The 27,401-nt window shown below is 41.7% G+C and overlaps 1 protein-coding gene across 6 annotated transcripts in view; it reads right to left on the reverse strand.

Moving 5' to 3' along the window:
* The window catches only part of LOC129818040 (flotillin-2a), a 39,653-nt gene that overhangs the window by 2,418 nt on the left and 9,834 nt on the right, over positions 1-27,401 (reverse strand). For 3 of the 6 annotated variants that reach the window (XM_055873569.1, XM_055873605.1, XM_055873586.1), the window contains exons 2-10: positions 18,478-18,559; positions 8,949-9,039; positions 2,530-2,653; positions 2,108-2,226; positions 1,810-1,923; positions 1,588-1,707; positions 1,118-1,332; positions 549-732; positions 141-290 (exon numbers count right to left, since the gene is read on the reverse strand). In XM_055873569.1, coding sequence (XP_055729544.1) covers positions 141-290; positions 549-732; positions 1,118-1,332; positions 1,588-1,707; positions 1,810-1,923; positions 2,108-2,226; positions 2,530-2,653; positions 8,949-9,039; positions 18,478-18,559 — 1,199 coding nt within the window. Of the gene's footprint in view, positions 1-140; positions 291-548; positions 733-1,117; positions 1,333-1,587; positions 1,708-1,809; positions 1,924-2,107; positions 2,227-2,529; positions 2,654-8,948; positions 9,040-9,669; positions 11,269-18,477; positions 18,560-27,401 lie in introns of those variants that run through there. The other 3 variants (XM_055873577.1, XM_055873602.1, XM_055873592.1) reach the window with 3 other exon arrangements.

Below are 27,401 nucleotides of genomic sequence, written 5' to 3' on the forward strand. Positions count from 1 at the left end.
AATGTTTATGCATAGTGTAGATTCAGCGTTATAAACATAGCTAACGGAGGCTGGATTTATGGAATGTGTTCACACCTGCAGTGCTTGTGAGTATGGGCTATCTCTCTCTACATTCTACTGAACCCCTCCCCCTCTCTCACCTTCATCAGGTCCACCCCTGTGAGTGCGTTGACAGACACAGGGAGCTCAGCCAATAGGCGGTTCACCTCGCCGGTCACACGGCCACCGTCCCCGCTCAGGATGACGATCTCATTGGTCCGGGCCAGGGGTGCCGCCACCTTGGCAGCAATCTGTACCAACACAATGACACAAACCTTCTTCACCTGAGTGTTCTTCAGAGACAACTCATCTAACACAGCCTCTAGTTGTCATGTTTAAACCAAATGGTAAGTTGCGATTTCAAAAAAATTATATTGATATATTGATCAAATCTTAAAAAAATTTCATGTCCAAAAGTAGACACAAACTATATCAAATGCTTGTGTGCAGCTCTGTGACAACTTCCCCTTACTACACAACGTTAAATGCCCGTGTCGTGAGACACTGACCTTAGGCAGGGCCTCTAAGACCAGAGCAGTCTTTGCAGCATCGCCATAATGCTGGTAGGCCTCAGCCTTCAGCCTCATCTTCTCAGCCTCAGCCTTCCCTATAGCCTCTATGGAACCGGCCTCTGCCTCACCGATACGACGGATCTTCTCTGCCTCTGCCTGGGCCGTCAGCACCTTCTTCATCCTGTTCAGGGGTTGGCAGGAGGGCACATGAAGGGTTAAACTCTAATAACATCATTGGATTGCAGACTGGATTGCATTAAACTACAGTATGACAAGCTTCTACACACCCAAAGCATACAAGTAGCTACTACTGTAAGTGTGAGATGAAGTTGCCCTAGACACTGATCGGTTTTTGAATTTTGGGTAGGATTCTGAAGAGGCTAAGCTGATCCTAGACCTGTGCCTTACACCCAGTATACTGCATACATTGACTTGAAAGGCAGACACTCTAGGCTCAGTGGTGGTTCACTCACATCCTATAGTATGACAACTTGTTTTGCATCCAGAATTCCAACAAGCATACACATTGCCCTTATTTTCCATGGACTCAGTGGTTGGTCACTCACTTCTGTCCCTCGGCCAGCTGCTGCATCTTGTAGGCCTCAGCCTCGGCCGGCCTCTTGACCGTGGCGATGAGCTCCTTTTCTGTGCGGTCAATCTCCTTCTCCTCGATGGTGATCTGCTTCTTCCTCTGAACCACCTCAATCTCTATCTCCTCCAAACGGATCTTCTGCTGCTCCTTGGCAGCCTGCAGCTCGTAGGCCAGCTGGGCTTCTGCTTTCTGGGGGGAGAAGAGGCATGGGTCATATTCACCAAGAATTAAATGGAATCAAACGGGCTGAAACGAAAACGGAATACCTGAACCTGTGTAGGTAGTCCTTTATCCATTGTAAAACTTTTTGCTTTGGTGCGCACTAATGAATATGACCAGGGTGAATCTCTAATAAGGGGCTTTCACATTAGGCCTAGATTTGACGTCATTGATTAACTGCTAATGGTGAACCTAATCTAGAGCAATGATGACCATGTCTGATACCTTCGTGTTGACTTCTTGATTGAAAGCAGCCTTCTGCATCTCCAGCCCTCGTTTCGAATCGGCCATCTTGGTGTCTGCTTGGAACTTGACGTCCATCATCTCTTTCTTACAATCTGCTTCCTGTAGAGGGCAGAGACAACATGGTGAGAAGAGGAGGACAGGGAACATTCAGAGTAAATGCTGCAATGTTCTGCAACGCATTAAGGGAATCTAATTTCCTACCCTGATTCCCGCGTCTCTCTCTGCCTCGGCCACTCCAATATCGGCATCTCTCTGTACTGCGGCCGTCTGACTCTTCCCCAGGGAACTCAGGTACTCCACTTTATCATACACATCCTGACAGGCACAAAACACAGAGGCGCTCGATCATTGTGTGGCTAGTGGTGTCACTATAAGAGTGTATAGCTGTAATGAGTGTATATAGAACTACAAGTGTGTATAAAGATGCACTAAGCGTATTTACATTTCAAAAGGCCAGACCTGTGCCCAAATAGGACCTGACTGTGCCCCTGTCTATTACCTTGATGGTGAAGCTGAGTATCTCGATGCCCATGCGGCCCACATCAGGCGCTGCCACCTCCCGCACAAGGGCAGCAAACCTGTCTCTGTCCTGGTAGATCTGCTCTACAGTCAGAGTACCTGGAACACAGACCTGGGGTCAGTATCTGGGTGGGTCACGAACCACAGATACTCTGATATGGATTCATCTGAATTGGAGATTTTTTAATATCTGTTAAACATTGTTAAATTGCTAGTATCCTATATCAGAGAGACTTCAAAGTCAGGGTAGAACATTATATGGCATTATAGCATATGGCATTTTATTTCCAGAGAGCGTGCAAAAATTGTTTTAAGTTCTATAGCATGACCTAATAGTAATAAAGTCATCAGAGACAAAAAAGTACTGAACAGCAGCCTGTGTCTCTGTCAGAAGGTCCCTACCGAGGATAGAGCGTAGATGACCCTCCAGGGTCTGCAGAATGACACTCTTTATCTCGATCACAGATTTCCCCAGGAACTGTTCACAGGCATAGCCTAGCAGCTCATTGTCTACCATCACCTTCACCTGGAGCCAGGGTAATAGACAACATTGTCAGCTCATGATGATATTGTTAGCACTTCAGAGACACAACTACGGTGGTTATTCTAAGTCAGGGATGGGCAACTGTAGAATTGAAGCAAACTTATTTAAAACTGTGGGCCGTCATGATGAGTTCAGATTTGTGGTCCCCACCCCCAACAAAGTTGCCCATTCCTGTTCTAAGTGATCATTGGTTATTTCTTAAAAAGTAACTGTCCAGTGAAAATCTTACTTTTAAAAGTTAATAGTCTGTTAACTCATCCAAATAATGTTATTGACTCATCCTATACTCATGTGGCCAAAGCACAGTGAGATCCTATTGGCACGTTCTAGCATTTATTTTCATATTTCCGTTAGGGAACACCTACTCTGTGATGTGTGCGTGTGCAATAACTTAATTCGCCCTTGCACTCCTTCTAAACAACTACATTTGTTGAAGACTTTGGCAAAGGCTAGACCAGTTACAGATTCTAGTTTTGGAAATAGAAAACTGTATGGCGATAATGGTTTCATCAATGAGAAAATGTGCAGAATCTCTGCAAAAATCCATCTCATTCCATCTCCTCCCACTGGGCTTCCTCTCATCACCATATTTGTTAGTGAACGGAAACACCAACCGGATGAGTCACATTTATACATCCGATGAAATATCTGGCTCATTGTTCTATCTGTGATATAATCGTGTAACTGACAGTTATGGATGAAGACTATCATGAAAAGAAAATATATACACAGTACCAGTCAAAAGTTCGGACACACCTACTCATTCAAGGGTTTTTCTTTATTTCTACTATTTTCTACATTGTAGAATATTAGTGAAGACATCAAACTATGACATAACACATATGGAATCATGTAGTAACAAAAACAAAGTGTTAAACAAATCAGAATATATTTTAGATTCTTTACCTTTTGCCTTGATGATAGCTTTGCACACTTGGCATTCTCTCAACCAGCTTCACCGGGAATGCTTTTCCAACAGTCATGAAGGAGTTCCCACATATGCTGAGCACTTGTTGGCTGCTTTTCCTTCACTCTGCGGTCCAACTCATCCCAAACCATCTCAATTGGGTTGAGGTTGGGTGATTGTGGAGGCCAGGTCATCTGATGCAGCACTCCAACACTCTCCTTCTTGTTCAAATAAACCTTACACAGCCTGGAGGTGTGTTGGGTCATTGTCCTGTTATAAAACAAATGATAGTCCCACTCAGCGCAAACCAGATGGGATGACGTATCACTGCAGAATGCTGTGGTAGCCATGCTGGTTAAGTATGCCTTGAATTCTAAATAATTCACAGACAGTGTCACCAGCAAAGCACCCCCACACCATCACATCCCCTTCTCCATGCTTCACGGTGGGAACCACACATGCGTAGATCATCCATTCACCTACTATGCGTCTCACAAATACACAGTGGTTGGAACCAAAAATTTCAAATTTGGACTCATCAGACCAAAGAAAAGATTTCCACCGGTCTAATGTCCATTGATCATGCTTCTTGGCCCAAGCTAGTCTCTTCTTATTGGTGTCCTTTAGTAGTGGTGTCCTTTAGTAGTGGTTTCTTTGCAGCAATTCGACCATGGAGGCCTGATTCACGCAGTCTTTTCTGAACAGTTGATGTTGACATTGGTCTGTTACTTGAACTCTGTGAAGCATTTTTTTGGACTGCAATTTCTGAGGCTGGTAACTCTAATGAACTTTTCTCTGCAGCAGAGGTAACTCTGGGTCTTCCTTTCCTGTGACGGTCCTCATGAGAGCCAGATTCATCATAGCACTTGATGGTTTTTGTGACTGCACAAACGTTCAAAGTTCTTGTGAAATTTTACAGATTGACTGACCTTCATGTCTTAAAGTAATGATGGACTGACATTTCTCTTTGCTTATTTGAGCTGTTCTTGCCATAATTTGGACTTGGTCTTTTACCAAATACTGCTATCTTCTGTATACCTCCCTTATCTTGTCACAACACAACTGATTGGCTCAAACACATTAAGGAAAGAAATTCCACAAATTAACTTTTAACAAGGCACACCTGTTAATTGAAATGCATTCCAGGTGACTACCTCATGAATCTGGTTGAGAGAATGCCAAGTGTGCAAAGCTGTCATCAAGGCAAAGGGTTGCTACTTTGACTAATTTGTTTAACACTTTTCTGGTTACTACATGATTCCATGTGTTATTTCAAAGTTGATGTCTTCACTATTATTCTGCAATGTCAAAAATAGTCAAATAAAGAAAAACCCTGGAATGAGTAGGTGTCCAAACTTTTGCCTGGTACTGTATATATATATATAAAACATTGTGACTAACAGTCGACTGAAGACAGCAGGGCATTCCTGTGGTTGAGTCTGTTTCTGAGATAACATGGACTCCAAACAACGTAATGAAACTTTGTTGCCCATTGCTGAAACAAGAAAGGTGTTGTAGCAAATGATGAATAGAATGGGCTTGGAAACTCTAACCCTGGCAATTTGACCGGTAAACTCATGGGTACACTTGCAATGGATGCCTGGTATTGTGATCCATTCATTTTCATGGTAATGTAGAATGTTCATTCAAATTATGTTAACTGATGTGGCTCGTGCAATGGAATGTATTGTTTGTAATGTTTTTTTGACTCAACAAAATCACAGCACCATTGATAGGTACACTTCCTGCTTTTCTCCTATGGGTACACTCGCAATGGCCACCAGTCCACCCATTATGCCATCATAGACTTGAATGGGGACACCTTTTCTATTCATTTGGCAGCAAATGCAGTTAGGAGTGGAGGAAAGGAGAAAATGTGTCTAAAAATTGTAAATATTTATTTTGTCATTTGAACGGTTATTAGACTGCAGTCATTTGGCTGCTGGACAGTTACTTTAAAATGCCATATATGCCAATAATACTTATTTTATTTTCCAAAATATGTACATACTCTGCAGTTCTATTTCTAAAACACCACATCATTATAACCACTCATTTATAAATTCTCCCTACATAGGCCTGCAGGTATAAAACACAACCCTTCCATAAGCAATCCCCTTACCTACCTCCCTACCAATGCATCATATCGTCCAGGGTCAGGTAACATGTTATGGATAGCATTACCAAACAGAACCACACCTAAATGACTGGCCTTAGTAAGACAACCCTGCCATGATTCACAAGGCTGGTTAGAAGTAAAGAGATGATTACCCTAGATCTCTTACTCTTAGTGACTTATTTTTCTTACGTCAGGCAACAGTCTGCGGTCTTACTCTCCTCAAGGCCAAACTCCACTCAGAAACATCTATTCACATTGAGGACTGGAGTCATTAGTCATGTTGTGGAAATGTTGTCCTGCGCAAAACACTGATCTGGAGTGAATCTCAAAATTATTTTCCTTGATTCCTCTCTGCTCGCCTCCTTCTCAAAACATCAGGACGCGAGGAAAACTTGAGGAGAAAATCAGAGTAGAAGATCTCCTCCAATGCTCTGTTTCCCTCTGATGTTTTGACAAGGAGAGGACATTTGGAATCGAAGGAAAATACTCCACCCTGGTCTTCGTGAGGACCGAGTGAGACCGTCCTGTTATGAAGAGGCTATGTGGGGGACATCACTTATTTTCTTTTCAGGTTTACCAATAAAAAAACAACAGCAGTGCTAAAGTTGAGGATAAATCGATTCACCAGATGAAATATCCTCAGATTATCCCTATTCAACCAATCTTTGAATCAATGGCGGTTGTGTTGTCCGCTGCAGCTGAAAGGAAAGAGAGTGAGCTGGTCCCTGAGGTGAGAGATGTGACTGGACATAGACTCCAATGAGACATGCACTCAGAAATGGTCTGTGAGGAATCACAGTATAATTGGAGGGGAGATGGCAATCATTCCATGATAACACTGATTATAAAACGACCACAGATAGACAGACAGACAACCAACCAACGCATCAGCAGGCCACCTGACAGAGACAGCAGGGGGAGCTGTGCCAAGGAAAGGTCAGCACAGAGATGAGGACCCGTGCAAATGTGCCCTACGCCACCCTTACATCCCAACCCCCCCTGCTAACACCACGGTTCCTCCAGCATGCTCTAAAGAGGGTGAGCAGAGTACCTAAGCAAAACAAAGAGAAAAAAAACACGAACACAGAAAATATGAGCCTGACGATCGGAAATAATACAAATGTTTCCTGACTGCAGTGCTTATTGAAACAACCTACTTTCACATTAATGACTTTCGTGGGAAACTACTTTCGTTGTGTTATGTTTTATGTGGGAGGGCCCTGTTATCTGGTTAAAATAGGCCGCCCACTTAGGAGGTTGCAAGAGGTTGCCAAGAGACAGAACTCACTCTTCCAGTTTCACAAACATGTGGACACCTGTTTAGAGCTCTCAATATTGTAGTAAAAGGTCATATAAATGAGAAATAAGAGACATCCTATGGGTGTGTTAAAGGTCAAAAGGAAGGTGGGTATATCCACATCTGTACTGAGCCAATCCTATTACTTTGAGCAGGGACAGTCTCATTGAAAAACACATTTCAAAGACTAATCTTCAGGTGCCACATAACTCCTGTTACCATAGAAACCAGGACAGGAGGCTTGTTTAGGCTCATCCAATCATTTAGACCTCATTAGGGAAGTGCAGCGTTAAAGCTTCCTCTGCATCAGTGGGCACATTGTAGTCATGGCTACTGGACAGACTAGGAAAGTAAGAAAACGGAACATCACACAACTTGTGGCTACTGAAGTTTAGAAGTAATTGAATTGGTTGTAATAAATTACACATGATATACTAGATTAGTCATAAATAAGACAAATGTCCAGTGAGAATTAATTTAAAAAATCTAAAATAAAATGCAGGGAAACTTGAGCTTGCATACTCACATTGAATTAACATTTGCTAGTTATAACTTTGAAAATCACTGTTAAATCAGACTTTCACTGTAGATTGGCACTAGGGGGCAAACAAAATTAATCAGGCTTTTGGCACAGAGAAAAGGTTACAATACAAAAAGGAAATTAGTGTAAACACAAAAGAATGTAAATGTTGGGAGTCAAAAGAAACATGTCAGACTTTATTCAGCTTCCTTGTACCCCTTTCAAGGAAGACTCAAAGGCAGAAATTTACAAACAATGTCTAGACTGTTTCTGCCTTGATACGAAGGTCAATAATTCTCCACAAACAGCTAGTTCCACCTGATATTCATGGACAATAGATTCATCACTATAATTCCTGCTTGAGCAATATATAGGGTATATTTAAGTAATAAGGCCCGAGAAGGTGTAGTATATGGCCAACATACCCCGGCTAAGGGCTGTTCTTAGGCACGACGCACTACAGAGGGCCTGGACACAGCCTTTAGCCATGGTACATTGGCCATTTATCACAATCCCCCGAGGTGCCTTATTGCTATTATAAACTGGTTACCAACGTAATTAGAGCAGTAAAAATAAATGTTTTGTCATACCCGTGGTATAGTCTGATATACCACAGCTGTCAGCCAATCAACATTCAGGGCTTGAACCACCCAGTTTATAATTAGTAATATACATGGGCCAAATCATTTGCAGCAAGGAGATCATACAATTTTTTTTTTTTAAGAAATCTATAACAAATCCTGTTTGCAAAATGATGTATCCAGCCAGGGATGAGAGACTACATGAAGTATGGTGTTCACTCCATTAGACTTGACCACGGACACAACATTTCTTACATTCCACCATATCGGTTTACACAGGCTTTCTTGTTCAGTGTAAAGTAAACAGGGTCTGAAATAACTGAACTCTTGCAACAAAGAACCATACATCTCCATTTTGGAAAATGTTGTTGACTTGACATATATTTCTAGTTGTATAGTCAATTAGGTTTTTAAAAAAAAGTTATGTATAGACATGTACAATATACTTCCACAAGTTTGAAACCATGGATATTGCAGTTAATTTATAATAATGAAATGTTAATAATTGATGGAGGCGTTTCTTCTGTCATAACTTCTATCAGGAGAATGATTGACCCTCTGTCACGGCCATGGCACCAATCCCCTTTGGGGACGGCAGGTAGCCTAGCAGTTAAGAGGTAGGCCAGTAACTGAAAGGTCACTGGTTCGAATCCCTGAGCAGACTAGGTGAAAAATGTGCTCAAACAAGACACTTAATCCTAATTGCTCCAGTAAGTTGCACTGGATAAGAACTTCTGCTAAATGACTAAAATGTAAAGATGTATGGAGGCTGAACCCAACCCGCCTTGAGCTGAAAGAGGCATTCCAGTCCATTCTCAGAAGGTAGGTGTGGTACAGTAGGTAGGTGCTTTACCTGTGCCACCCCAGTGACAGTAATAGCTACACCCTCCGCTGTCTCTACATCCTCACACTTGGGCTGCAGGGTCATAATCTCAAGGGTTATCCTGTGGAGAATGTGGAAAAAATAAAAATAGGCATGTTCTGGAGGGAAGTGATAGCAAATTAATATAAGGGGAGTAAAAACACAAAAAGTGAAGGAAATAAAATATTAACATTCACTCAAAGGACTCCTCCAGGGATGTGACAACAGGATGTAATAGAATGCTTTTTCCCCCAGAGCTCAAAATATCATTGGATTCTCAAATGTAATTGTGATGTGAATTGAATCACCATATTGAAATAAATATCAAGTCATATTAACTTGTTAATCAACAGTGTAATAGCTAGCAATGGTGGGACCCTTCTTTACATCCCTTTCTCAGAGCATTCATTATGGGGACCCTGTTGCCAAAGCCCATAGGAGTGAGTTAACAAACACAGAGGTTAGCTGTGTAGCAAAGCCCATAAAACAGGTTAATGACAGACCGCTGACTCTCTCTCCCTTCCAGTGCAAAGGGAGAGAACAACATGACATTGAGAAAGAAGGAAAAACAGAGCGAGAGACAGTAGTTAGCCAGTTAGTCCACTCGTTTGTTTGCCTCTGACGTTTTGTTTGGTTCTTGACCAGTCAGTCCGTGCCCGACTGTCTGTCTTTCTGGTCTTTGTAGTCTTTTCGTGGCTGTCTGAAGAATTACCTGAGCCACCCCTGTCACATCCAGGGGGACACCCTCCAAGGTTTCGATATTCTCACAGCGACAGAGGATGGTCATTATCTCCAGAGACATCCTAGGCAGGTGATAGAGTTGTAGGAATAGGAGAGGCAGGACAGTGAGTGTAGTATATGCGTACAGTAGCTGTTAGGGATGTCAGTAGAGTAGGGTCAGGGTTGAGAGGGGAGGGATTAGAACGAGAAGATACTCTAGGAGGAAGTGGCATCGGTATCTCTAGTCTGGGCCTAAACCATAGACCAGACTCTACAGCAAAAAAGGAACCATTGTGTAACCTAACCACCAGAGTCAGATAGTTTCAGATGGAACCAAAGTCTTCTCCAGTCTATCAATGATCTAATGCTAGTATGCTGGTGTTTACACTACAAGCACGAACACTGCACAGCCAGTCAGTTATCCCCACAACACAACAGACAGAAACAACTAGGACAAAGGGCAGGAGTCACAGGGAAGGATTGGTCAACACAGCAGCATTCTTAAAACCACATCTGAGATTAAGGCACAAGAGATTACTCAAAAATGCAAATCCCTAATGACAATCTCTACTGCTTTGTTGAGGCTCGCTAAACAAGTCTAGAGCAGGGTTTCTTAAACTATGGGTCAGGACCCAAAGTGGGCCCTGGGCATGTGAGTTATGAGAATACATATATAAAATCACACACTATTTCTTCTTAATTTGGGTCGTTGGAGGACTGTTAATTTCTCATTTGGATCTCGAGCTGAAAAGGTTTAAGAACCCCTGGTCTAGAGAGTATTGATAACAAAGCAATTGATTGAGTAGTAATAATAATACAATGTGAATATTCAGCCCAAAATGAGTTTAACTGCTCTCTCACACACACTGTCTACAACATGGCTAAGAACACTGACATCAAATCAATGTTAGATCCACTGACTGACAGAGCTAAAGTGCATTTAGAAGCTGGCCGAGTCCTCAGAAGCTCCCCATCAACAAGGGTTAAGGTTAGCAGTCTCTCAGCTTCAGTGTCCATGTCTGAGAGAGACAGGGGAGGGGCTGGCTGCAGCATCACTTCCCCAGGCCTCTGACTCCTTCTCTGTCTGTGTTATGGGAGAAAGGGATCAAAGTCTCATTGGGCCAGAGACACTAATAAGATTGCTGCATCACTAAACGTGAAGAGGCTGGGAGCTATGGTTACCCCCTTCAGGGCCCGGCCCATTCTCCAGCTGGTAACGGCTAACAACTAATGGCTACCAGCTAATGCAGGTGGGGATGGCAAAAAAATACAAAATAAAAACGCTGCACCAGAGAAAAACTATACGTGGATGTCCTTTCTCATATTTATTTAAATCATCCAAAATTATAGGAAAGGTGTTAAAAATATATTAGTATCATCGATGGGAAATATGTGAGGTCCAACTAGAGGCTGGAAATCGGTTTGTGCTGTAAAGCCAACTTCTATGGTCATTGTTGGCATGCCAAACAGAACAAACAGATCAGGGACCAGGCTAGATTAGGATATCGTCTTTTTTCGGGTGTTTTCACATATAGTCCTCTTCAAAAGAACCAATCTCAGTATTTTAAAGTGAACTCTGGGGTAAACCCCCCCCCCCCCCCCCCCCCCCCCCCAGAACTAAAGAACTCAGTCCTCTTTGTATTCGCACTGCCCTTGCCTTTGAATGAGGCCTCAACTCTTTTGCCAATTCAATTAACCTATTTTGTGGTCCAAGTTCTCTTTGCATCAACATTGCTATGTTTAGAAAGGAACCCACAACTTTTTCCAACATTCACTTAATGCACTCTGGGTTTTTACAAAGTGCAGGACAAGCCATTCCTTCAGGACGTGTTATCAGACAGCTAGATATACAGTGCCATCTGAAAGTATTCACACCCCTTAACTTTAACAAAATCTTGCTGTGTTACAGCCTGAATTTAAAATGGACTAAATTGACATTGTTACACAATACCCCATAACGTCAAAGTGGAATTGTGTTTTGATTTTTTTTAAGACTAATTATTAAAAATGAAAAGCTGAAATGTTGAACCAATGTCTCTGGCCCAATTATTCAACTCCTTTGTTATGGCAAGCCAAAACACAGATTCAACCACAAAGACCAGGGAGGTTTTCCAATGCCTCGCAAAGGGCAACTATAGGTAGAAAAAAAATAAAACAAGGCACTAAAGTAATACTGCAAAATCTGTGGAAAAGCTATTAACTTTTTGTCCTGAATACAAGTTTCAAAGTGTTCTGTTATGTTTGGGGCAAATCCAATACAACACATTACTAAGTACCACTCCATATTTTCAAGCATAGTAGTGGCTGCATCATGTTATGGGTATGCTTGTAATCCTTAAAGACAATTTTTTTTTTATCCTGAAAAATAAATAAGAAACTCACTAAACAGAATAGAGCTAAGCACTAGAAAACCTTGCTCAGTCTGAAGTGCCTTTGAATAGGGTATGGCAGGTGCCAGACGCACCGGTTTGTCTCAAGAACTGCAACACTGCTGGGTTTTTCACTCTCAACAGTTTCCTGTGTGTGTATCAAGAATGGTCCACCTCCCAAAGGACATCCAGCCAACTTGACATAACTGTGGGAAGCATTGGAATCAACCTAGGCCAGCATCTCTGTGGAAAGCTTCCGACACAATGTTCCCTCTAAGCTGTGCGCGCACTAGCCGAGACTACTGCTCAGCTCAGAAATATCAGCCCACAGAGAGAAGCACGAGATTGAACACTTCTGTAAAAAAAAAAAAAAAAACTATGATAAAAGCCTTGTGTTCCTATTTTACATTTTTTTGTCTAGGGTTGTTGGCGGTAGGTGCACCCAATTCAGCTGCTCTGCGCGCCAAGTAGGCGAACTGTTGCCATTTTGAAACTTTTCATGTGTCTAAAGGAAAACGGTGGCTTCCCTGCAGGCCCAGAGAGCAAATCAAGTGCACTATAGGCCTACCGGATGGCTCAGATGACCGTGTCTGCAGTAACGTAGCAGGCATAAAAGAAAGCTACAGCAAAGTTGATACTGTAAGATTTCAAAACGTTTAAAACCATGACTAGAGTGAGTTCATGTTTAAAGTTCCTACTCAGCACTGTCAACACTTTGTATAAGCCATAAAATGCTTGTTCTTCCCATTTCTACTCAGCGCTACAACAACTACTGCAGCAGTAATGAATGAGTAGGGAAGTGTATCTATAGGCTTGCATTGTTATTTTTAGCAGCTTTGGCTTTTTTTATATAGAGGAATATTTCACTCTCTCTGTTCATAGGAGTAACAACAATTTGTACACAAGGCAGAAATAATGCGGTGCGGCTCGAGATTCACCATCAGCTGGAAGACTGTGCCCCTTTTTGGTCAGTGTCAGTGGAGGAAAGGGAGAGCGGAGGGATGTTGAGAGTCGGTGAGTCGCTGAGACTGACCATCAGATGCAGGCACCATCAGTCCAGTAAAATAAAAAAGCAAATGATTTAAATGTATGCTCACCCAACTTTGCTTCACAAGTAATACAACAACAGATCTATTAGCAGTGTGATCATATAGCCTAGCTCAAATTGTGAAAAAAAAAAAAAAAAAATTAAATGGCCCAAACAATGCATTGGCAGGGCAACTCAAGCAAAGCCAATACTCGGTGCTAATGTATTAACAATATCAACGTTTCACTTTACTGTGGCAATTGTGAAACGCAATATTAGCCACTTTCAATGCAACATACCGACAAACTATGTAACAGATTTTATTGTAGGCAGAACACTTCAGAGTAGGATTATATTGTATTCACACACACTATTCAGCCTGTACTCTACACAGCCCGGTGCAGCATAAACAGTCAGAGCTGCAGTAGGCCTATATGCAAATTGACCATTGCCATTTTTGGATCTGTGCCATTTACTTTGAACTGGACTGTGTTTACAGCACTAGCGGTCGTGAGTAGATGTGCTTGTTTTGAGATCAAAAGCGAGAGCTGCATGTAGCCACGAGCACACATTTTGTTCATATTATTAGCCCAGTTATAGGTAATTTATAGTCGGCAATAGGGGAGCGATTGCTTCCTACAAGAGCACAAAACATTTACATTTCTAGACATCTTTGAAAAGTGAGTCAGGTAAAGAGCTTTTTTTGTCTTAAAAGGGGTAGTTTTGTATTTTGAGACAGGCTTGAATAAGCTAAGTAATCAAAAGGCAGAGGGTAGCATAATTTGTATGATTCTCTGTAATAAATGGTATGGGAATAATAATGCATTTTATTTTGTAAAGTGGTTTCTTGCATAAAACACAACATTTTCAGTCACCTTGTATGAAGGACTAATGTCAAGCCCTGCATGTTTTTTTATTCGTCTAAAGTCTCATGGAATGTAGTTCTACTTTGAACACCACACATTCGACACTACTGTAGACTGAATGATAGAACAGCCATTTCCATTTTATAATGTTATGGGATGCATTTTCTCCATTGTTTTTGATGGTAGGCTACTCTGGTAGGCCACAGTTGAAGTCGGAAGTTTACATACACCGTAGCCAAATACATTTAGTTTTTCACAATTCCTGACATTTAATCCTAGTAAAAATTCCCTGTCTTAGGTCAGTTAGGATCACCACTTTGTTTTAAGAATGTAAAATGTCAGAATAATAGTAGAGAAAATGATTTAATCTTTTATTTCTTTAATCACATTCCCAGTGGGTCAGAAGTTTACATACACTCAATTAGTATTTGGTAGCATTGCCTTTAAATTGTTTAACTTGGGTCAAACATTTTGGCTAGCCTTCCACAAGCTTCCACAATAAGTTGGGTGAATTTTGGCCCAGTCCTCCTGACAGAGCTGGTGTAACTGAGTCAGGTAGGTAGGCCTCCTTGCTCGCACACACTTTTTCAGTTTTGCCCACAAATTTTCTATAGGATTGAGGTCAGGGCTTTGTGATTGCCACTCCAATACCTTGACTTTGTTGCCCTTAAGCATTCTTCCAAAGTTGTGGCAAAATGGCTTTGGGTCATTGTCCATTTCGAAAACCCATTTGCGACCAAGCTTTAACTTCCTGACTGATGTCTTGAGATGTTGCTTCAATATATCCACAATTTTCCTGCCTAATGATAACATCTATTTTGTGAAGTGCACCAGTCCCTTCTGCAGCAAAGTGCCGTCACAAATTGATGCTGCCACCCCCGTGCTTCACGGTTGAGATGGTTTTCTTCAGCTTGCAAGCCATCCCCTTTTTCCTCCAAACATAACAATGGTCATTATGGCCAAACAGTTCTATTTTTGTTTCATCAGACCAGAGGACATTTCTCCAAAATATACAATCTTTGTCCCCATGTGCAGTTGCAAACTGTAGTCTGGCTTTTTTTAATGGCGGTTTTGGAGCAGTGGCTTCTTCCTTGCTGAGCAGCCTTTCAGGTTATGTCGATATAGGACTCGTTTTACTGTGGATATAGATACTTTTGTACCTGTTTCCTCCAGCATCTTCACAAGGTCCTTTGCTGTTGTTCTGGGATTGATTTGCACTTTTTGCACTAAAGTACATTCATCTCTAGGAGACAGAATGCATCTCCTTCCTGAGCGGTATGACGGCTGCGTAGTAACATTTAACATTTAACATTTAAGTCATTTAGCAGACGCTCTTATCCAGAGCGACTTACAAATTGGAAAGTTCATACATATTCATCATGGTCCCCCCGTGGGAATTGATGGTGTTTATACTTGCATACTATTGTTTGTACAGATGAACGTGGTACTTTCAGTCATTTGGAAATTGCCTGAATGAACCAGACTTGTTGAGGTCTACAATTATTTTCTGAGGTCTTGGCTGATTTCTTTTGATTTTCCCATGATGTCAAACAAAGAGGCACTGAGTTTGAAGGTAGGCCTTGAAATACAGCCACACCTCCAATTGACTCAAATGATGTCAAGTAGCCTATCAGAAGCCATGACATCATTTTCTGGAATTTTCCAAGCTGTTTAAAAAGGCACAGTCAACTTAGTGTATGTAAACTTCTGACCCACTGGAATTGTGATACAGTGAATTATAAGTGAAATAATCTGTCTGTAAACAATTGTTGGAAAAATGACTTGTGTCATGCACAAAGTAGATGTCCTAAACAACTTGCCAAAACTAGTTTGTTAACAAGAAATTTGTGGAGTGGTTGAAAAACTAGTTTTAATGACACCAACCTAAGTGTATGTAAACTTCTGACTTCAACTGTACATTATGACGAAATAGCCACAGTAGTCTACACTCCAGGTGTGGAAAGCTCTTAGAGACTTACCCAGGAATACTCAAAGCTGTAATCGCTGCCAAAGGTGCTTCTACATAGTATTGACTTCAATGTTTTCACTTTGTCATTATTTGGTGTTGTGTGTAGATGTGGTGAATTTTTTTAATCAATTTTGAATTCAGGCTGTAACAACAAAATGTGGAATAAATCAAGTGGTATGAATACTTTCTCAAGGTACTGTACCTACTTACATGTTGGAAGCTAATAAATTGCATTTAGTTAAAAGATAAAGACAAAATAATTGTAATCAAGTCGCTTTGGGTAAAGAGCGTCTGCTAAATGACTAAAATGTAAAATACTATTAACATGTAAATATGTTAACAATAATATTTAAATATAACAGAATAAATAGCAGAAGAATAACTGCAGATGAAATAATACTGTAATTGAAAATTGTACACCCAATGAGAAAACATATTTGATGAGAATCACAACTAAAATCAATTCTAGCTCTTAAAGCTTAGGTAGCTTGCCCCTTTAAGAGCGAGAATTGATTTTAGTTGTGATTCTCATCAAATATGTTGTTCTCATTGGGTGTACAATTTTCAATTACAGCATTATTTAATCTGCAGTTATTCTTCTACTATATGTAAATATTATTGTTAACATATTTACATGTTAATAGTATTTTACATTTTAGTCATTTAGCAGACGCTCTTTACCCAAAGCGACTTGATTACAGTTATTTTGTCTTATCTTTTTAGTGCTTCACACTATCCAAACCCCACAATCTAATAAAGTTTGAAACTCTTAGGTTATAGATCACAATGCAAAAAATAAATAAATAGGAACTAACTTTGTGCATCCTTGACAATCACTAATCAATATCCAAAAACGGCACGAGTTGTCTGAAAGGGACCAAGTGTGAAAACAACCTTAAAAGAACGCCACAGGCAACAAACACTTGAGCCATCCCATGCCTCTACTTCACTTTATTTAGAGCCTTAATGGCAGGTATCCTAGCAACTACTAGACAAAAGCCCTTGGCTGAATCCCAAATCACCCCCCTCCCCTCCATTTGCACATTTACGCGCACCTCCTCCATTTGCACAAGTGTCCCAAAGCTGAGGGAGTGAAAATGATTGAAGGTGTAGGGGCTAATTAGACCCTCAGATAACCATTTTGACCAAGCCAGCCAGGTTGCAGGCATCAGAGTGAAGTGCTATCTCAACACACACTGCAAAATGTTTGAATTTCATACAAAACAAAAGAAAAGCCTAATTATACGACACATGCATTTGTTGATGACTGATTTCGAGACTTGACACATGTAACAAACGAAATACCTCCCAAATTAAACGTTTAACTGTTACTGAGGTTTATATCATGTAAAACGACGGGGGTGGGGTTTATTCATTTGAATTTCATGCTCGTTTTATTATTTAAAAGTGGAACATGAATTGCATCATTCAAGTCAGGAGTGTGTCCCGAAGTTGATGGGTTTATTGAGCCCATTGCCACTCTCTGGAAGTCACCCTTGAAGTTGTCAGCAACACGTGATAACGGAGGGCCCTCTGAGCGAGTTGGTAGGAGAGGGGGGTGGTTTGGGATTCACAAGTTGTCTTTATAGCTTGAAGCTAGTTCGGACATCATCCCCAAGACACGGCAGGGCAGAGAGACATACCAGGCAAGGCAGGTTAGTTAGCATGGCAGAAACAAAGAGACAAAGAGGGAACAAACATACACATAATACATTAAATTCATAACATTAACAATACTGTATATGTAGTTAAGGGAAAATGCATAAAATAAATTGTAATGGGATTTGTGGTGTTCAGAGATATAAAAACGATCACTGCAAATGTTTTACTCTTTTCGACTTGATTTCACAACTATCATATGCGCTGTGGAAGCTAAAATGTTGATTTGTTAAATACAGGCCAACTGTAATATTATCCGTCTGTAGCAGGAGAACAGAATTCAGTGAGATTGAACTGCACCTGACCCTCCCTAACCTCTGTCAGTGTTTGTCTTTCCATTTCAATGCTGTGCTGTAGTATGTACAGGGGTTGTTAGCTGCAATGTTGTGTTCGAGAGCAGCTGAGTAGTGGGTGCTGTGATGCGCTGTGTTTACACACACAAACCACTTGTCCAGTTTATAATATAACAAAGCTCATTTTCCTTTGTGTTGGTGAAGAGACTATAATATCTAATGTAGCTTGGAAAGATGTTTAAATGTGTGGTGTAGATGTCAGGATAAATGGGCAGTTTTAAATATGGCGTTGAGGTTTAAAAATACAGTAATTTGTCTACCAACAAACAATAGGCACAAATGGAGGCCTTGGAGGTAAATTTACATTTACATTTAAGTAATTTAGCAGACGCTCTTATCCAGAGCGACTTACAAATTGGTAAATGATGGCTGGATGTTAGGGCAGTGTAGAGTGATTTCATTGTATTCAAATTCAATAGGCATATCTAAATACAAATTCAGAAATATTGAATTCAAATAAAGTTTTTGTTGGCACTGAAATCACTCCATTGCATTGGTGTAAAATTCCAAACTGTAGGCTACCTAAATCCTGTGAATGGGTTACACCCTTTCCTTACCTCTGGATGTCTGTGATGAGCCACCAGGCCCATGACCAGCCTCCCACCACATAGGTCTTCCCATCGGAGCCACAGCAACCACCTGTTGGCCAACACAGACAACATGAGCATGACATTGTAACCACTATCACTGATGATAACACCATAGAAATAGTACTGTATTTTACACTGAACAGACCATTGTTACAGTCATTGTCATTGCACCGCAGTATCATTATCAGAGTACTACACTATTATTAGACCACAGTAAACCAGTTAGAGGTCGACCGATTATGATTTTTCAACGCCGATACCGATTATTGGAGGACCAAAAAAGCCTATACTGATTAATCGGACGATTTTTAAAAATGTATTTGTAATAATGACAATTACAACAATACTGAATGAACACTTATTTTAACTTAATATAATACATCAATAAAATCAATTTAGCCTCAAGTAAATAATGAAACATGTTCAATTTGGTTTAAATAATGCAAAAACAAAGTGTTGGAGAAGAAAGTAAAAGTGCAATATGTGCTATGTAAGAAAGCTAACGTTTCAGTTCCTTGCTCAGAACATATGAAAGCTGGTGGTTCCTTTTAACATGAGTCTTCAATATTCCCAGGTAAGAAGTTTTAGGTTATAGTTATTATAGGAATTATAGGACTATTTCCCTCTATACCATTTGTATTTCATTAACCTTTGACTATTGGATGTTCTTATAGGCACTTTAGTATTGCAAGTGTAACAGTATAGCTTCCGTCCCTCTCCTCGCTCCCCCCTGGGCTCGAACCAGCAACACAACGACAACAGCCACCATCGAAGCAGCGTTACCCATGCAGAGCAAGGGGAACAACTACTAGAAGGCTCAGAGCGAGTGATGTTTGAAACGCTATTAGCGCGCGCTAACTAGCTAGCCAATTCACTTCGGTTACACCAGCCTCATCTCGGGAGTTGATAGGCTTGAAGTCATAAATAGCGCAATGCTTGACGCACAACGAATAGCTGCTGGCAAAACGCACGAAAGTGCTGTTTGAATGAATGTTTACGCGCCTGCTTCTGCCTACCACCGCTCAGTCAGATACTTGTATGCTCAGTCAAATTATATGCAACGCAGGACACGCTAGATAATATCTAGTAATATCAACCATGTGTAGTTAACTAGTGGTTATGATTGATTGTTTTTTTTATAAGATAAGTTTAATGCTAGCTAGCAATTTACCTTGGCTTACTGCATTCGCGTAACAGGCAGTCTCCTTGTGGAGTGCAACGAGAGAGAGGCAGGTCGTTATTGCGTTGGACTAGTTAAATAAAGGTATGATTTTTTTTTTTTTTTTATAATAATAATTAAAAAATATATATTCCTTTTTATTTATATATATTTAAATCGGCGCCCAAAAATACAGATTTCCGATTGTTATGAAAACTTGAAATCGGCCTTTATTATTCGGCCATTCCGATTAATCGGTCGACCTCTAAAACCAGTATCATGGTATCAGACCTCAGTTTGAAGAGCTGAGGTACCAGGGAGGAGTGGGTGGTAGTTGTTAGAATATAGGTCAATAACTCAATCTAACTGAATGTAGACTGGGATTGAAATGCTTTGCTACAGTACTATACCAATGAACCATAGGGTATCAAGTCAACCAAAGCTGTACCACCCCTCCACATGCCTACAAACAAACCCAATTTCGTGTTTTAACCTATTAGTGTCATATTGTATGTAGTGTTATTCCCCTCTTAGTTCAGTGTATTTGTGAGTGTCTTAGGCCTCATGTAGAAACAAGTTATTTAACTGATTTACAGTCACAACAAGCCTCCTGTAGACCACAAACTAAACCCTCTCACTAAGAACTTCCCCTGGCACTTACACTTCAACACTTGCCCCACATACACCAACAAACCCCAATTGATGGTGGTGGTGACACTTCTACTGCAGGAAAGTTAGCTCACACGCAAATGAGAAATCAAGTTCTGGAAAACACAATTGTGCTAACAAATGGCAGTTATCAAAAGGGTTTTTACTGGTAGTAGTTGTCAGCCCCCCAGGCTATGATAAGGTCTAGAGTAAATAAACTAACAAAGACAGCTATCACATTAAGGGGATTATTTGGCCAATCCCTTCATTCTTCCACAGGTTAGATGACTTCACGAAAGCGATGCATGGCGCATTGATGGGGCAGAACGCTGTGTTATGATTCTTGACGGTCAAATAGTTGCTAGCTATGATAAGGAAGCTGCCATGTGGGGAATCGTAGGCAGCTCATATCTTGTTATTGATACCATGTCTTGTTTTGAAGTGTTTTGACTCACGTCTATGCTAATGTAACATTTGCTAGCTAGCTAACCAACAAGTAACAATGTATTTGAGAGAAAAGTGCTCATTGTGCAAATGTATTTATGTTTTCAATAAAATATAATTAATATAATATAATATAATGTTGTCAATCTTTTGTTTCTAAGTTAACCCGACCAGTTTTGCTCCACGGTTGTGCACACCTCGGGTTTGTTGCACAACAACCCACCAGTCTATTATAGCTGCCTTTCAGAAGGAGCAAAATCAGTTGAGTGTGTTGAGAATGACTGTCAGCTGTAAAGTGCAACCAGGGTCGTGTTCAATAGGGCACACTGTAGAGAAATGTTTCATGCCAAGGGAACGTTGTCTGTTCATCTACCCAGACAAGCATGTGCAATATCTCTCCCAAATCTGAGGAAATGCAGTTTGCCTAAGGTACTGTAGACCTGAGAGAAAATTAAAGAATCATTCATTGCATGAACCACCACCATAATAAATAGCCTAGCATTTTCTTGACTAAACACAAGAGTTTCTAAGCTTCCTTGCGGATCATGAGGACAAGGTTTCATGTCACGTTAATAAAATGTCTGCTGTTGTTTCTCACATGATTTGTGTGATTCAATCATTTTAGTGTGTGTGAGAGAGAGAGAAAAAAGAAAAAAAATATCAACCCTTACAGTAAATTCATCTAAGGTGTTCTGGCTCTGATAAACCACTCGCAATACAGGTTTAAAACTCACAGCAAGCAGTACTATCTAAGGGCGTCAAGCATTTCTGGCTGTTGATCAGAAATGTCCAGCTTTCACGACACCCCCACACACGAGGGGGAGATGCTGGCTTGTCTTGACTGCAAACAATCTCCAACTTACTATTAGGCCTATAGAATGACATTTTAGCTGCAAGGGCATCCCGCTCAGAGGCTATTTACAGTGCCTTCAGAAAGTATTCACACCCCTTGACTTTTTCCACATGTGTTACAGCCTGCATTTAAAATGGATTAAATTGAGATTGTGTCACTGGCCTAGACACACACAATACCCCATAATGTCAAAGTGGAATTATGTTTATTGAAAGTTTTACAAGTATTCAACCCCTGTTATGGCAAGGCTAAATAAGTTGAGGAGTAAAACTTAGCTTAAAAAAGGTCACGATAACCATAATTTTTGAATAACTACATAAACCCTGCATCCCACACATACAGATAATTGTATGGGTAAAAAAGATAAAGCAGACATTAAATATCTCTTTGAGCATGGTGAAGTTATTAATTAACCTTTGTAGTGATTGGGTGTATTGATACGCCATCCAAAGATTCTGGCAACCGAGACAGGAAGGACGCCTGTGAGGAAGGAAACCCCTCAGGGATATCACCATGAGGCCAATGGTAACTTCAAAACAGTTAGAGTTTAATGGCTGTGATAGGAGAAAACTGAGGATGGATCAACAACATTGTAGCGAGAGTGGTTTCATCACGGTAGCACATGGAGAGATTTATAGCCATTAATCTAAAATAATTAATCGATTTTAAACAAAAAACACTTTCCATTTGTCAGACAGACAAGACTAACATGAGATGACAGGTGAGTTCATAACAAGTTCAGAAAGCCAAGCTAGAGCTCTGAGACGTTCACAGCAATGGGGGCAGACATTTTGATCAAGAAATGTTCTCACACTAAACATACAAATACATTTGGAAAGTATTCAGACCCCTTCCCTTTATCCACATTTGTTAAAGCCTTATTCTAAAATAAAACAATTCTCATCAATCTACACACAAAGCAAAAACATTTTTTGAAATGTTTACAAATGTATAAAAAATTAACTGAAATACCTTATTTACATAAGTATTCAGACCCTTTGCTATGAGACTCAAAAATGAGCTCAGGTGCATCCTGTGTCCATTGATCATCCTTGAGATGTTTCTACAATTTGATTGCAGAAACACCTGTGGTAAATTCAATTGATTGGACATGATTTGGAAAGGCTCACACCTGGTCTATATAAGGTCCCACAGTTGACAGTGCATGTCAGAGCAGAAACCAAGTCATGAGGTCGAAGGAATTGTCAGTAGAGCTCTGAGACAGGATTGTGTCGAGGCACAGATCTGGGGAAGGGTACCAAAAAACATCTTCAGCATGTAAGGTCCCCAAGAACACAGTGCCCTCCACCACTCTTAAATGGAAGAAGTTTGGAACCCTCATGGCTCTTTCTAGAGCTGGCCGCCTGGACAAACTGAGCAATCGGGGGAGAACCCGATGGTCACTGACAAGAGCTCCTCTGTGGAGATGGGAGAACGTTCCAGAAGGACAACCATCTCTGCAGCACTCCACCAATCAGGATTTTATGGTAGAGTGGCCAGACGGAAGCCACTCCTCAGTAAAAAGGCACATGACAGCCCGCTAGGAATATGCCAAAATGCACCTAAAGGGCTCTCAGACCATGAGAAACAAGATTCTCTGGTCTGATAAAACCAAGATTGAACTATTTGGTCTGAATGCCAAGTGTCATGTCTGGAGGAAACCTGGCACCATTCCTACGATGAAGCATGGTGGTGGTAGCATTATGATGTGGGGAGGATGCCACTCAATTTAAAAATCTAGATTACTTTTATGCAATATTGCCCAGCCCTACGTGCTGGTCAGAGACTCCCAGTACCATTCAGCACTCATTGCATACTGACATTTTGTAATAAGGGGTGTGGGCCATATTACAAGATGGACGTCTTAATGCAGGTCTCCAAAGTGGAGAGGAGCAATGCTGAAACGGACCAAGGACGGATGGATTATTTCAGTGACTGACTTGTAGTCACAGCTGCTGCTCTGCTTCCCTCAGAATACTTCAGATGCCAGACAGACTCCACATACTAGAGGCCACCATGGGAATGAGTGGAATTTACCCCTTAAAAAGCATGGCATCACATTTTGGCTCGCTTCATGCCTGGTTGATTCATTCGCTATGGCTAGGCCTTTGTTTCTTAGAATAAAAAAAGTTTTGTAAAATAGGACCTTTATTTTTTCTTCTAAGAGAAAATCATAAGTGTTACTCGTGGGTGGTCTGTTCACAATGGACAGTTTTCAAATTGCATTTGGCACATGCACCAAACACAATAGGTGTAGACCTTAGTGAAATGTTTACTTTCAAGCCCTTAAAACAACAATGCAGTAAATAAAAAGTGTTAAGTAAAAATAATAAATAGATAAAATAACAGTAGCGAGGCTATTTACAGGGGGTACCAGTACAAAGTCAATGTGCGAGGGCACAGCTTAGTCGAGGTAATATGTACATAGGTAGAGGTAGAGTTAAAGTAGGTAGAGTTAAAGTGACTATGCATAGATAATAAACAGAGAGTAGCAGTAGCGTAATAGATGAGGGTGGTGGGGGGGGGGGGGGGGGAATGCAAATAGTCTTGGCAGCCATTTTATTAGTTGTTCAGGAGTCTTATGGCTTGGGGGTAGAAGCTGTTAAAAGGCCTTTTGGACCAAGAATTGGCGCTCCGGTACCGCTTGCCGTGCGGTATTAGAGAGAACAGTCTATGACTATGGTGGCTGGAGTCTGACAATATTTAGGGCCTTCCTCCGGCACCACCTGGGATAGAGGTACTGGATGGCAGGAAGCTTGGCCCCAGTGATGTTTTGGGCCATACCCACTACCCTCTGTAGAGCCTTATGGTCAGATGCCGAGAAGTTGCCATACCAGGCGGTGATGCAACCAGTCAGGATGCTGCAGCTGTAGAACTTTTTCAGTATCCTGAGGGGGAATAGGCTTTGCCGTGCCTTCTTCACGACTGTCTTGGTGTGTTTGGCCCATGTTAGTTTGTTGGTGATGTGGACACCAAGGAACTTGAAGCTCTCAACCTGCTTCACTACAGCCCCGTCGATGAGAATGGGGGCGTGCGATGTCCTCTTTTTCCCTGTAGTCCACAATTATCTTTGTCACGTTGAGGGAGAGGTTGTTATTCGGGCACCACACGGCCAGGTCTCTGACATCACCCTATAGGCTGTCTCATCATTGTCGGTGATCAGGCCTACCACTTGTGTCGTCTGCAAACTTAATGATGGTGTTGGAGTCATGCCTAGCCACGCAGTCATAAGTGAACAGGGAGTACAGTAGGGGACCGGGCACTCACTCCTGAGGGGCCCTCGTGTTGAGGATCAGCGTGGCGCATGTGTTGCTACCTACCCTCACCAACTGGGAGCGGCCCATCAGGAAGTCCAGGATCCAGTTGCAGAGGGAGGTGTACAGTCCCAGGGTCCTTAGCGATGAGCTTTGAGGGCACTATGGTGTTGAACGCTGAGCTGTAGTCAAAGAATAGCATTCACGACCTCCCGGGTGGCACAATGGTCTAGGGCACTGCATCGCAGCGCTAGCTGCGCCACCAGGGACTCTGGGTTCGGGCCCAGGCTCTGTCGCAGCCGGCCGCAACCGGGAGGTCCGTGGGGCGACGCACAATTGGCCTAGCGTCGTCCGGGTTAGGGAGGGTTTGGCCGGTAGGGATATCCTTGTCTCATCGCGCACCATCGACTCCTGTGGCGGGCCGGGCGCAGTGGGCGCTAACCAAGGGAGCCAGGTGCACGGTGTTTCCTCCGACACATTGGTGTGGCTGGCTTCCGGGTTGGTGGCGCGCTGTGTTAAGAAGCAGTGCGGCTTGGTTGGGTTGTGTTTCGGAGGATGCATGGCTTTCGACCTTCGTCTCTCCCGAGCCCGTACGGGAGTTGTAGCGATGAGACAAGATAGTAATTACTAGCAATTGGATACCACGAAAATTGGGGCGAAAAGGGGGTAAAATTTAAATAAAAAAATATAACAAAAATAGCATTCACAAAGGTGTTCCTTTTGTCCAGGTGGGAAAGGGCAGTGTAGAGTGCAATAGAGATTGCATCATCTGTGGATCGGTTGGTGCGATATGCAAATTGGAGTGGGTCTAGGGTTTCTGGAATAATGGTGTTGATGTGAGCCATGACCAGCCTTTCAAAGCACTTCATGGCTACAGACGTGAGTGCTACGGGTCGGTAGTCATGTAGGCAGGTTACCTTAGTGTTCTTGGGCACAGGGACTATGGTGGTCTGCTTGATGGTAGAGGCAGATTACCAACTCGCCGTCGGATCCTTACAAGGCACCCTGACCTACGTCCCTGATGTCTCTGTCTCTTTCCCATGCGAATCACAGGCATTTGGGCCTTGTCAGGTGTCTGAAATAAATCCTTCGCGTCTGACTCGTTGAAGAAAACATTTGTCCAGTACGAGGTGAGTAATCACTGTCCTGATATCTGGAAGCGCTTTTCGGTCATAAGAGACGGTGGCAGAAACATTATGTACAAAATAAGTTAAAATTACATGAAAACTCGTAAAACGGCAGCCATCTCCTCCGGCGCCATTATGAATTTTATGGGGGATGAGAGAAGCTAACCTGTGCCTTAACCTAACTTTGACCCCCTAAACCTAACCCCAGACCTTAAACCAAACCATAACCCTAAAGTTACAAAGACAGCTCATGTACTTGCTCAACAGCTTGCATCAACTCTTCGGTCAGTTGCAGCATGGTCATCTAGTGACAAAAGGAAAAGTGAGGGTCACTGTAATGTGGATCATGTGACCATAATTCTTCCTGACATTTGGGTTCTCAGTCATCTGGTGACTTATATCTCTGGTTTCAACACAATGGAAAATCCAAGAGCGGTTCTTTCATTTTGTAGTAAGGAATGTAGTCCTGATAGCCAACAACGATGAGACAGCCTATAGGGAGGTCGTCAGAGACCTGACAGTGTGGTGCCAGGACATCAATCTCTTCCTCAACGTGAGCAAGACAAAGGAGCTGATCGTGGACTACAGGAAAAGGAGGGCTGAACGCACCCTCATTCACATCAACAGGGCTGTAGTGGAACAGGTCGAGAGTGTCCACATCACCAACAAACTATCATGGTCAGAGGAAGGCCCAGAAAATTGTCAAAGACTCCATTCACCCAAGTCATAGACTGTTCTCTCTGTTACCGCACAGCAAGTGGTACCGGAGTGCCAAGTCTGGGCCCAAAAGGCTCCTTAACAAAAGATGTCAGGAAGACCCCCAAGCCATAAGATTGCTGAACAATTCATCAAATGGCCACCCAGACTATTTACATTGACACCCCCTTTGTTTTTACACTGCTGCTACTCGCTGTTTATTATCTACGCAGTCACTTTACCCTTACCTACATGTACAATTTACCTTGACTAACCTGTACCGCCAGTGCCTGTACCGCCAGTGCCTGTACCCCCTGTATATAGCCTTATTATTTGATACATTTTTCTTCTTTATTTTAGTTAAAAATTTCTTAACTTTATTTCTTGAACTGCACTGTTGGTTAAGGGCTTGTAAAGTAAGCATTTCACATTAAGGTCTACATCTGGTGTATTCGGGCCATGTGGCAAATAAAATAGTAGACAGGAAACTGGTTTCTCAAAGAAGTTATGATGAAACCTGTTAATTATATGAGCCCACTCTACCTACTTTCCTTTTCCCTATGCTGCTTCCTTCATTAATTCCTGATTCAATAACATCTAGACTGTTATTGAATCTAGACTTAGGGCGGACGTAAAGGTAACGTAAAGGTAATGGCGGACTGAACGAAGTTATGTAGAGCACCTCAAGATAAAACATAATATTCGAAATA

The sequence above is a fragment of the Salvelinus fontinalis genome, chromosome 2 (genome assembly GCF_029448725.1).
Source record: "Salvelinus fontinalis isolate EN_2023a chromosome 2, ASM2944872v1, whole genome shotgun sequence".
Lineage (NCBI taxonomy): Eukaryota > Metazoa > Chordata > Actinopteri > Salmoniformes > Salmonidae > Salvelinus > Salvelinus fontinalis.